Below are 13,004 nucleotides of genomic sequence, written 5' to 3' on the forward strand. Positions count from 1 at the left end.
GGAATCCTATACCACAAGGAAGACAAGACTACATTTACATGCACCATGTAACTAACTCTTGCAGACACAGTGTTGAAGGAAGGCACATGAAACAGTCTATATGTACGATTCTATTTGTATGAAGTCTAAGAACAGACAAGATTAATCGATGGTAATGTAATTCAGAGTAGTGGTTAATCCTGGGTGAGGTTGGGAGGATGAGAGAGGGATTTGGTTACTTAGAAGGGGCATGAGGGAAACTTCAAGGGTACTGAAAATATTCTATATCTTATCTGGGCAGTTGTTATATTGGTTTATACATATATAAAAATTTGAGTTGTACACTTAACATTTTGTGCACTTTACCATAAGCATTATACCTCAAAAAACGTATTTTGTGTCATTTTAATTTCATTTGAAGGAGGAAAGTACATTACACACAAGTCATTCAGAGTTGAAATACGAATACTTTAGTTTTTAAGTGAAATCAACCTTGGTCCAAATGTTTCACATTAAAAGTATGTAATGCTGAGATCTGAATTTAATTTAGAAAGTATATGGATTTCTTACTTAACTAAGTATACCAATAAATGCATAATATGCTAAAAGGTGAACCATAGGTTGAACTCTATTTAGGATTTTACAGAAAAGCCTCATTTCGATAAACAATGAAACAGAAATAAAAAAACGAAATGTTGAGAAGTTTTGAGCTACATATGTTTTCATAGAAGAGCTATCCTTAATTCTCTAAGAATGTTGGCTTTTTGAAGAGGAAACATCTGAAGGTTTGGGAAGTGCCCATTGTCAGCCTTCTAGCAGGGTTTACACCATGCTGAGTTCAGGCTGATAAATGCATATAGTTAGAAAACCATCTCCATGCTAATTATAGGTTGTTCTACAGAAAAGAGGGAGCTTTTTAAATCTACTCATTTGGGAACAGATCAATTTATGCCTTTCCTAGGTTTTTGTTTTTTTGGGTGACTCAACAAGAAGGAAAAAATTGACCGCAGATAATATATTATACTGCCCCTATTACTAAAACGCTCTTTAAATCAAGTGTAAGTGTTCCAAATTTTAGTACAAATTGGGGAATTGCGACAGCTGAATGGTAAGATGTAATCTCTTCTCTAGATTGCGTTTATTCAATTCAACCAAGAGAAGAAAGACGGAGGGGAAGAATACATGCTCATTAGAAACAATGAAGGAAAGAATAGATGTTCATTTCCTTTTTTAAATGAAATCCAGACTTCTAAAAAGCTGAAATTTTTGTATTTATTTTCATGGATTTCAGAGGCCTGAAGTAATATGAAGGTTCTATTTCTGTAGCCAACAATGTATCCTGTACATGATAAATGATTCAAGTTTCTGAAATGTCTAAAATTAAAAAAAAATCTAACCCTTCAGCTTCTCTGTTGCCCAGTGCTATTTTGGTGGGGTGGGAGCACATATTGAGAGGCGTGTCTGTGTGTGAGGTGGTCTGCCTGCAATCCCCTGGGGAGCAAGATAGAATAGAAATGTGTGTTTCAAAACTTTCACAATAACCAAAGAACAACACCAGAACACGGCCACTTGTAATTGCTCTATTTATTGATACATGTATCACAAATGTTCACAATATCAATGCATTCTTGTTGGCATGCTAGACAGAGGCATTATTTTTGAAGATCTTTTAAAAATATTTTGACTTTTGTTCCCCCTTCACACTCATTTTTAAATTGATCTGATGAGGTCCTCAATGTCTGTAATGTCAATGCAAGAAAAAAAAATACAGAAACAAAAAAGAAGTAAAATAAAACAATAGCAATTAATTGGGGAAAACCGAAAGTAATATCATTGTCTTCACGAGAAGTAACAACACAGCTTTGTAACAGGATTATACAGGTTTCAACTGAGAGGCAAAGGTGCACTAAACTGTCTATACATACTCAGGTATGTAACAACAAGCAAGGAGGCCACCTAACGCTCAACAATAATTTCCTTTGTGCATGACACATGCTTTTTCCTCCTCATGGACAATTACTGATCTGTCTCTTTACATGTCTTAGGCAGCCTGAAGAAGGTAAGAAAGAGCCTTAGTAAAGGGAAAACCAAACCAAATTAAGACAAAAAAAATAGATAACTATCATCCTCTTATCTACTTAAAGTGTGTGGCATTTAGGGACCACAGTGAGGAGCTAACAGAAGCCTCCCACACTACATGCAGGGCCCAAAGGGGCCAGCGGTGGTGTGATAGCCAGTCACCTACAACAAGCTGCAGTTGGACCAAGCACAGGTGGAGGAGGTGGCACGCGCAGGGCATCTGGGTGGGGTTCACTAGGACTAGCTGCATGGGGGACCTGGCTACACTCTGTGCCACAACAGGGCTTCACAAAATGGACACTACACATGACACGGGCTGAAAGGTGAAGCAGAGACTGGGTGGGAGTGTCAGTTTCACGTGGGGGGAGATAAGGGATAGAGGGGAGCAGGGCAGGTGTATTATGTACTGTGCTCTAACATTCTTTGGAAGTCTTTCAAAGATTGCTGCAGTTCCTTTTTAAAACAGGTCTCTTATTCTGTCGTCGTTCTTGAAAGACTAAGAGAGAAATTAAAACATGTGAGTAACTCACCATTAATAAAAACCTGAAAAAAAGGTAACAAGCTGAAAAGAGCATGTCCACATTTTTCATAATAGTGCTGATCACACCTCCTCCCCAGCACCATGGAAATGAGATTTCTGCACATGGACAAGTGCCACCAAGATCAGGTAGTTGAGTGGTCAGGCAGTACTCCTGCCCATCTGAAGGGTAGTATGTGTCCCAGAGGGGAACCCCCGAAATTAAACAGCACCCACTGCCACTCACCTTCTCCTTACACCATCTCATACTGATTGGCTGTGATGAACCGGGACAGACAGCAGGCCAGCAGCATGCCAATCAACTGTTGCCAGGGAGAAAAACAAAAACAAGAATCTCAAGTCACTGAACTATAACCTTCTTCATCCCTGAGATGTAACTTTTGAAACTTTGATTTTTAATTGATAAATAATAATTGCATATATTTATGGGGTACAATGTGATGTTTTGATATATGTATATTCCTTGATGTAATTTTTTAACAGCCAAGGGTTTCTATATGTGAATGAGGAAAGGGCATGAGAGCAAAAGATCAAACCTGATTTCAGTTGTGGAATGTACTCTGTAGGGAGTCTAACTGTAGGGCCACCTGGAGGTTCTCAAACTGGCCATAAGTTTCCAGCTGTAGCTCACTCTGGCCATTTAAGAACAACTTTTGACACTTTAGTATTAAAATTTGTTCATACTATGAGAGTAATGAAAAAAATTAAATAACATAGAATGAGTGTGATATTAACTAAAAAGCCAAAATCTAATTCAAAGCCATAGCACATGCATTTGGAAGATTTCTCAGCATAGTATGATATTCGAGCCACACCCCGCTGAAAGAATAATAGTTATTTCCTTGAGCCAAGAATAGAGACGCTATCCTTGACCAGGTATATTTGCCATTGAAGTAAGAAAGTCACAGCTTGTAAGAGGTAGGAAGGGAAGGGGGAAAGTGGGACTTTAAATTTTGTCTCTCAACCATGTAGATATCTTGGGCCTAAGTGGGCTCATCTACACCCAAGGCCCACTAAACAACTAGTAACAGAGTATTTCCACCTGTCTTTGTGCCTTTATCTAACCTGACACAGGCGAAATGGATAAAAAATGGTTGCTACTATCAAGACACCCTTAAGCACATCTTGTTCTGCTCATTGGGAACCAAACTCTCACTCATGAATCTGGAGGATCAGCATTCTTCGCAAAGGAGCCCAATTGTGCACTTGAGTCTAGAAGCCACTTTCTCTTGGTCAATGTATTAACAGTCTCTTCTCCTTAAGCAGTTGGGCCTGTTTTATTGAATCAGAGGTGGGGATGACCTTTAGAGATAATTTGGTGCAGTATCACTCTAAGTGTGGCCTCAGGACCAACACCTTCAGCATCACCTGGAACCTCATTAACAATGTACATTCTCAGGCCCCAGCCCCAGTGAATCAGATACTCTAGGGGATGGGGCCCAGCAGCTGGTATTTTAATAAGCCTTCTGGGGCAGGGGACCACTCATCCAGTCTACCCAGGTACCCTTATCTCACAGGTGAAACACCTACAGCCACACTGGGTCCCACTGTTGGTCAGGGCAGCACTTGAACTCCATTCTCCTGACTCTGAACCCACCCATGCAAGTTCTAGTCCTCGATTCTTATCTTCCTTTGGAAAATTTTGCTGTGAAATAGGAAAACTATAACTTCTGTCAAGTTAGGAAAAATTATCACCCTATTGGGGTAGAGTCCTACCAAGGCTCTGGTCATCATTTCATGCCACAAAATACATAGTATCATGCACTTACTGCCAAGTGGCTGAAGATACCATAGCTGTAACCTCCAGAATATTCTACTAAATGAGAAACTAAAATCTCCCTATGAGTGCAAAGACTTTGAACCTTATAGCTTGTCCCTTTTTATTAGAATTTCCATTTCCCAAGACCAACAAATACAAGAACACACTTGATAATGTAAAAAATCAGATTCTGGCCAAAAAACAAATAAGTATCAGAGGTACATAACACATTCAGGCATAAAAAAATTATAGTTGTCCCTTGGTATCCATAGGGGATTGGTTTCAGGACCTCCCAAGGACACCAAAATCCATGGTTGCTCAAGTTCCTAATATAAAATGCCATAGTATTTGCATGTAACCTACACACATCCTCCTGTATACTTTAAATCATTTCTAGGTTACTTGTAACCTAATACAATGTAAACGCTATGTAACTAGTTGCTATACTGTATTGGTTTTTGTTTTTATTGTTGTATTGTTATTTTTAATTTTTTCATATATTTTTAATCCACAGTTGGTTGAATCCATGGATGCGGGGAATCCACAGATATAGAGGCTGAATGTATTGAATCTTTACCACAACCCTGTGCAATATTACAATCCCAATTTTCCAGATAAGAAAATGAGTTTAGGGCAGGTTAAAGAATTTTCCTCAAACCACACGGGTAATCCACACAGAGTTTAAGGTTGTACCCTTGTCCCCTATTCAAGAATAGCCCCAGCTTTGTCCTGCCTTCTACGTAGAAAAGGTAAACAGGTTTCCTCAGAGGCCATGAAAAAGAATTACTGGCACATAATAGATCATTCCAGCAGCCTGTGTGGACCCTGGGAGAGGCCAGGCAGGGGGTGAGGGTCAGGGAACAGTTGGGTAGGTGTAGGATCGGTATTTGTTGATAAGTACCTTTTTTCTTCTAATCCCACAGTGTCAAATCTTTTTGTTATAAAAGCACAAAATGAATTTCCTTTAGGTGCTATCAGAGGCAGGAACAAGGGTGATCTCTAGCCTTAACACTTAATACAGCAGACCAGGTGAGGAGGTCAGAATTGTAATCCTGGATCTACCGGAGCTACTCAACTTCAAGCCTCAAAGAAGCCACTCACAACCCTCCCCTTTTAGAAACAACTCTACTGTCTCCACTTAAGACTATAACATTCCATGATATGAATGATTAAATCCAGCCTAACAGGTTCCAAGTCTAGCAAAGCCCTGGGGCTGTTTATCCTAGACACAGAAGTGCTAAATACAGAGGCCCAGAGGACAACCCACCTCCCACCACGCACAGTGTCACAAATTGAACAATAGAAGTCTCCAGACCCAGACATCCCATGGCTCTTGGCTTCTAGGCCATTTTGGGAGTGGGGCACAAGTGATGTGCACGCATATTTTCTCTGTCTCTTTGCCCTCTTGAGTGAAAGAGTAGTTGCCAAAGATGTGGGGCAGAGGCACCTCTTGCTATAAACTTATATGGCAGCAGGACCTGCCCATCAAGTCCAGACAAATAGGTTTTTCCTTGAAAGGGCAAAGGCAATGGGAGTTTGTGGAGAGAACTATTAAATGCCTGTCCAAAAACAGAATTCAAGGGCTTTAAGTTAGCTAACAGGGGACTTAGTTCTTGCACACTCTATTAAAAAGCTACACTCAGCTTAGTTTTCCTTGTACTTTACACCAGCTTTAATCTCTGAGACAATAGATGTGCACAGCCAGTTTCTTCCAACAGATGATAGTGTGGAGGTCACAAGAGCAGGCGAGGAAAAGGGCAAGAAGAAGGTGGAGGGCAGGCGAAGGAAGGTGGGAGGGAGAGAGGATGAGCTCTGTTCTTTCCTACCCATTTTGCCTCTCTGTAGCCTCTACTCAGTAGAGCCTGCTTTATTACAGGAAGGCCAAGGCATAGGCCAACACAACTGGTTCATCAATATCAGCCACAATTTGCTAAGTTTTACTATAACATTGGCTCTAATATTTCTGAACAAATACAGCTAAAGCTTTGCTTCTGGTCATTGACCAGAATCAGCAGGGCTGGTTCTTTCTGAATAGGCATCTGGTAAATGGCCACCACTGTCCCGGTGAGGCCCTGGACCTATTGGTGTCTCGAAGCCAACTTCAGCTTCTAGGAACCCTGAGGCTGCTGGCACCATAAACAGCTGCAGTTCCTAGGGCATCTGGCTGGTAAAAGCCAGACATAGCCATTCCTCTCCCCACCCAAAGCTGATCGTAGCAGGTCTCAAGTCTGCCCTGCTGGACCTGTCTGGCCACATGGGTAAGTGGTACTGGCTGTGTGATGCCACTGGGCTTTGTGTTTTGTTTTCTCATCCCAACAATTATATGGTACCTTGAGGTGACCTAAACTCATTGCAGAGTTTTCCCTTTGGGGTTCCTTGGTGCTGAAGCCACTCTGTCACTGCCCTAGAGAGCCACAGGGCATACTCAACAATCCCCAAATGAGGGATTTCTTTAAGGCAGCACAGAGACATGAATGCTTATCAGGCCAGATAACCATTTGTCTAAGCAAAAATTTCTTCAAAGGGATGTGTAGAGAGGAATGGAAGAGAAGTATTAATCAGATTCTTTATGACTTGGAGAAGGATCCATTTGACTTGATTCATCTCACTAATGAAAACAGGATCCTCCGTGCCACCACCCACACACTCATGCCACATGGGAATATTCTTGGATGATAAGATGTCTCATCCATGAGGTTCCTGGCTCTTTGAGGCTTCTCTCCTCCCCATGCACAGTATTGGCATCATGTTCCTTTATGGTTCTAGGAGAGCTATTAAGGGAGACTTAAGCAATATTTTTTCTCCAAGGGGATAGTCCCTCTCAAATGCCAAACCCAAGTATGCCCTTTTGGTGTTAAAAATATGATGCTACACATACATGCATTAAACAAACAGTATGTTCAAGGCTGTCAAGCACATCCTGCACATTGGCATCAGTAACTAGGTTCAGGATCTTCTAAAATGTCCTCTGGCCATTACAGAGATGTTACTATTATTATTAAAGTATTATAGCAACCAGCAGAAAGTTCAGGGCAGCAACTGGTTTTAAAATGTCTCTGGAGACTGAGTTAATTGGCATTGTTTGTGAACCCACTCTGGTTTGTCTGTGTGTTGGCATGCAGAAGGTTTAATTCACTTCACGAGCTGCAAAAAAAATTAAGCAAAGTAAAAGAATTTTGAAATTGCAACAGGAAACACACTTGTGTTGGCTGAGCTCACATGTTCTTGTGAGATGAAATGTCACACAGGCCTTTGTAACTGCTTAGAAAGAAAAGCTTTTCTACTTATCTAAAGCTCTGTACTTGTAAAAACAAACTATCAGGCTAAGGTTCTATTCCTTGAGCTAAGTGAGGGTTACACAGCTATGTTCGTTTTGTGGTAATTTATTAAGCTGTAAACTTATAATTTATGCACTTTTCTGTACATTCTATATTACAATTTAAAGCTTTAGGAACAAACTTGAATAAAATTGAAGTACATTTGCATCACTAAGCAGGAAAGCCAAGGTACAGATAGGCAGGTAAAAACTAATTAGAGTCTGAGATAAGCCTATATAGAAATTAGAGCTGTGGAAACATTACTGAGACAACATTAACTGGGGTTTTTTTGAAAAATGATCTGTTGGTCTGAACAAAGTCTGAGTTAAACATAAATAAAGTTTTTATTTGGTTGCTGAGTACACAGGTCGATACTTCCACCCATAGCAATATATAGCAAGGATGTATCATTTGGCTGGGAGATCAGAGCCTGTGGGACTGTACCCTTCTGGATGGAGGTGGGCTAAATTTTAGATTTACCTTAATCTTGTTCAATCCGTGAGTATGTATGCCTTACTTAATTAGCATAATTACTCCCCCCATTGTTTTTTAGAGGGTGGGTAGAGATAATGGGATATAAAATTTAATACACAAAACTTTGGTTCCTCCTAAAAAATAGAGTAGTCAAACTTAGAGATTAAAATAATGATCACAAGATGAAGTTTGCTAAATTTAGCCTTTCTTTAAAGGGAGAGATTTCATGCATAATCCACAAAGAAAGAAATAAAAATGGACAGGTCAACCAAGAAAAAAGCCTCCCCCAAATCCAGATCGGCCATTTGATGTTTTCAGTTGTTTGTGCTCCAATTATGCCAGCACGTTGTTCAGTTAACCTCCATTTGACCTACAGAAGAAATCAGTTGTTTTTCTGGAGCTAGTCATTAGTTGAACCGATATTCCCTTGATGACAAAACTTCATTTAAGTTGAAAAAGGAAAATCAATGAACAGATCACCTGAGGACTAATGAGCTCTGACCCCATCTATCAGCCTTTCCCTAGGCACAGGAAGGCATTCGAAGAACCTGGAGGCCAGGGACGAAGGGTGGGGGAAAGGCTAGACCAGGCTCTGCACAATTATGTAGGCTACCTGGGAAAATGCAATTCCAAATGCCACTCCAGCGATGATTCCCATGTTAGTCTCCATGAAGCTGGTCACCAGATCATAACAACCCTGGAAACAGAGATAGACATGGTCTCAGAGACATGTTTTCACCCAGGCCAGGCTACGTGCACTTGAAACACTCCCACACATACTGCAACCTTAATCCAGCACATACAAATGCAACTCATGCTAAGAATTTACTAGAACTCTTTTCCAACTTAAAAAAATAACAAAAAGCTTCAAACATACAAAAAATATAGTTAATACAATGAACCCCCCATGACCCTTCCCCTAACATCACAACATATGGTTATCTTGTTTGATCTGAACCTCCCCGACTCCCATCCCCTGGCAGCATTACTTTAAAGCCAATCCCAGACACATAATTTCATCCACAAATGTTTCCATAGTGGGATTAAATTTAGCAATCAATATGTAAGATCTATGAAGTCAACACTAAAGAGATAAAGAAGTAGACTTGAACAGATGAAAAGGCAGTCCACATCCTTGAACAGGAAACCTCAGCATGATCAACATAGTTAACTAACATTCTGACAACGAAAGACAAAATCTTGGATAAACAATGTGAAATCATCTGGCTAGAGGGAGGTGTTTGAATACCTGCCAAGTTTATGGAGTTTCAGGGATCTTCCTAAGGAGATCATTAAGATTTATTTAATAGGAAAAACCTATAGTCTAGAGTAATCTTTTCCAGAGAGAGTATATTTATATTAATATTTATTGTAACTGGCCAAATCAACCTTGAGTGATGAACTGACTTATTCAGCTAGGAAGACATGGTCTTTTTCCAGTTTTCTGAAAAGGACTTCGACTTGAATGTATAAAGTCTGCGAAAAATAGACATTAATTTAGTAAACAGGGTAAAGGTGGTTCTTGTTTATCAAGAAAGGCACACTAAGTTGCAATAACATCTGAAGAATAACAAAAAAAAAATCCCTACCATGTCGCCCATTTTTAAATTCAAAATTTTACAATTTAACATTTCTTATAACGCATGAAAATTCCGCCAGTGCTGTATCTTCTAATAAAGTGACATTTTTATACACCCAAAGTCTGTTTGCAGGGGAAAAGGTGCACTAATTTAGCAGCAGTGCTTTGACACATGTTTTCAATGCAGTTGGCAAACTATACTCCCTAGTTATCTGATGCAAATTTGAAGGCCAGGGTGGGGGTGGGAAAGGAAATACGTCATTGCTCATGAAGAGTTTTGAAATTGGATTCTGTACAGAAGCCTGCTGATTTCACTTTTAGTAGTGAAACTATATATCACACTATTTTTCAAAAGGTAGTAGAAGGGAGAGATGTTTGCGTTAGCAACACGACAAAGTGCAAAGAGAGGTGGACATTCGAACATTTTCCCAAATGGTAGCAGCTAAGACGGTGGTTTGCTGGGCTGGCCATTGTCACTGTATCTTCTCCCCACGGTGATGATGGGGCAGAGGAATGAGGTCCAGACCAGCACCCAGTGTTAGGTCAGCTCATATATGGAAACACAAACCTTATAATACAACCCAGAGAGAAACAAGGTAGGGTATTTTCTTATGCTACAAAATAGTTTGGCAGACATTTACTTTTTCTGTGCACTTCAATTCTACACCTAAGCTGAATATATTTTTCTAAAGTAGGATTTCTATTCCATTTTAGAAGATTTTAGAGTCAGTCACATTATTTTTGATAAGGCCACTCTGATCAGTAAGAGAAAACAGAAAAATAAAATGACTGCCTGACATTAGTGTAAGTGTGGCAAAGTAGTTCTCTCTAAACTTTGCTCCTCAATGTGTGGTTCTTAAATGAGCAATATTGCATCACCCAGTAGCTTATTAGAAATGCAAAATTGGAGGTCCCACCCCAGACCTACTGAGTCAGAATCTGCCAAATCCATAGGTTATTCTCTTTCAACAAATTTTTCATGAATTTTAACCAGATCTCCAGAAGATTCGCATACCCATTAAACTTCAAGAAGCACTCTTCTGTAAGAAAAGCTCCCTTGCTATTTTTTACTCCAAATAAGCAAGTTAATGAATCATATCAGTGATAGGATTACTTAAAATAAGATGAAAATGACTTAGCTTTTTTGTTGTTATTTAAACAATACAAAACTGATGTCAAAGGAAATGTTTTCCATCTTTGGATTTTTCTCTATTATTCACCACATGGACTCAAAATCCCATTTTCCAGGTCTCAGCATAGATCTCCATACTGAAAGAACTGCTTTGATACTACAACCACAGGCCATGTTTACATTCAACTTTAAGTTCTCCACTAAACCATGATCTTATCTGCCCACAACAATCTCTTTCAATTTCCTAATATGAAAGTCTGGTTGTCAGGTGTGAGATAAATCTACAGAGGACCTGCTAAGTCTCCTAGGAAACACTCAGAAACAGAACAGTTAATTTCCTCACCTGCTCAGCATGTCTAAATCAACACAGTCACCAATGGAAAACATCTGCAAGTGGCAGACTTTAACTATTAGGAGTAGAAGGCTAGTCCCAGACAGGTTCTGGGAAGAGATATCTCTGTAGCTGCCAACCAGAATACCACTCTTTCTCTTGCTCTTACAAACCGTCAAAGAATTCCTATCAAGTAGGGGCTCAGCCAGTGCTATCAGCCAACTGACCCTGGAGACATTTCATCATCCTGCTAGCAAAACCAAAATAAAACTTATCCCCAAATCCAAACAATAAATATCCCATTTAACTGTTCACACCTCCCTCCTGCTTTCTCCCAGTTATCTGCACAAGGTTGGTTCTTCAGGCTGCCAGGTAAGAGCCAAGAATCATCTTTCTGTGCTATCAGAGTGTAGGGTTCAAGACACCAAAGGGTTTACAGGGACAATCCATTTATTCTAAATCCTGAGTTTCATATAACTAGAATGTGGCAGTAGTTAAGCTTCCTGGGGGAAGGAGTTGGGGAGGAGGAGCTAACTTATGAGCATCTACTAGTACCCATCCCCATCACCTACCTTTTATAGATTAGGTGTCTGGGACTCAGGAGAAGTAATTTATCTCAGAGTTTCTTGCGGGCATTACATGAGAATGTCTAATGAAACTCAATAGATAAATTTCAGTTTTCATTCACCTTTTTTCTTCAGGGAGCCAGGTTGGAGAGTATAAAGGAAGTGAGAGAAGTCAAGCACCTCTTCCGAGTATTTGGGGTGCCCAGGGAAATATGAAATCAGAGTGTAGTGGGAAGGCAGAGAGGGAAGTCAATGTGTAAGTTATCAGTGAAATGAAAAAATGCCTCCCTATTTTTCTTTCTGGAAATAATTATAAGGACTACAGATAAACTATAGGATATATCTCCAAACTTACTTTTAGATACTAACAAAAGATCCTCCCTACAAGGAGCTGCTGCATCATTTCTAATAAAAGACACACTGTGACACAGAAGACAAACTTCACCATCATCATCATTACATTAACATTTATTGCATCTTTAATTGGTGCCAGGCACTGTGCTTTAGATACTTTACCTCATTCAATCCTCACAAGAAGCCTAAAGGGCAGGAACTATTATTATCCCCATTTTACAGATAGGAAAAGCAAGACTGAGATAAGTTAAGTAACTTTACCAAGATCACACACACAGCAAGTGGCTGAGCCAGAATTTAAACTGGAATTTGTCTTTAGACCCTGTGCTCCTGACTTCTGGATCCTTAACTTTCACAAGAGGGAGTTTGGGTGGAAAAAAAAAAAAAGACTTTTACCCAAAGTGGATGGGTGCTGCTTTTACGAATGACCTCCTGAGGCTGTTAGGCCAAATGTGGCACTGCCATAAAGCACATATTGCCTTCCATAAATCAGAGCATCCACCACATGCTAGGTATGCTTGGCACTTCATAAAATGGCAGCAAAAGGACACATGGGTGCTCAGTGGACACATCCATGAAGAAGCCAGAAGTCACCTTATTAACTAATGAAAGGCAAAGGAGGCCTCAAAGGTTGGGTTCATGAAAAAATTCCGGTAAGAAGAGATGTCCTCTTAACCAAAACAAGAAGCTGTCAGTACATAATCTTACTGAAGTATACCAATAACAAAATAATAAGCCCAGAATGACAAAATGAGCTTCCAGAAAGGCAACAATGCCTTGCAGTGCTTATGCTACAAATACCAATATTAAATAAGTAAAATACAGAAACCACATCTTAACATTCTGATCTTGAGAGAATGTCTCTCTTCTCTCTGAATTATTCAGTAGTTGGCTCA

General features: G+C 39.8%; 1 protein-coding gene across 1 annotated transcript in view; it reads right to left on the minus strand.

Annotated features, from left to right (window-relative positions):
* Window positions 1-1,547: 1,547 nt before the first annotated feature.
* TSPAN7 (tetraspanin 7) overlaps window positions 1,548-13,004 on the minus strand; it is a 120,627-nt gene continuing 109,170 nt past the window's right edge. The window contains exons 6-8 of the mRNA XM_012642096.1: window positions 8,760-8,843; window positions 2,823-2,898; window positions 1,548-2,554 (exon numbers count right to left, since the gene is read on the minus strand). Coding sequence (XP_012497550.1) covers window positions 2,830-2,898; window positions 8,760-8,843 — 153 coding nt within the window. The 3' untranslated portion in view covers window positions 1,548-2,554; window positions 2,823-2,829. The remainder of the gene's footprint in view (window positions 2,555-2,822; window positions 2,899-8,759; window positions 8,844-13,004) is intronic.

The sequence above is a fragment of the Propithecus coquereli genome, unplaced genomic scaffold, assembly GCF_000956105.1.
Source record: "Propithecus coquereli isolate 6110/MARCELLA unplaced genomic scaffold, Pcoq_1.0 Scaffold173, whole genome shotgun sequence".
In the NCBI taxonomy this organism is placed as follows: Eukaryota; Metazoa; Chordata; class Mammalia; order Primates; family Indriidae; genus Propithecus; species Propithecus coquereli.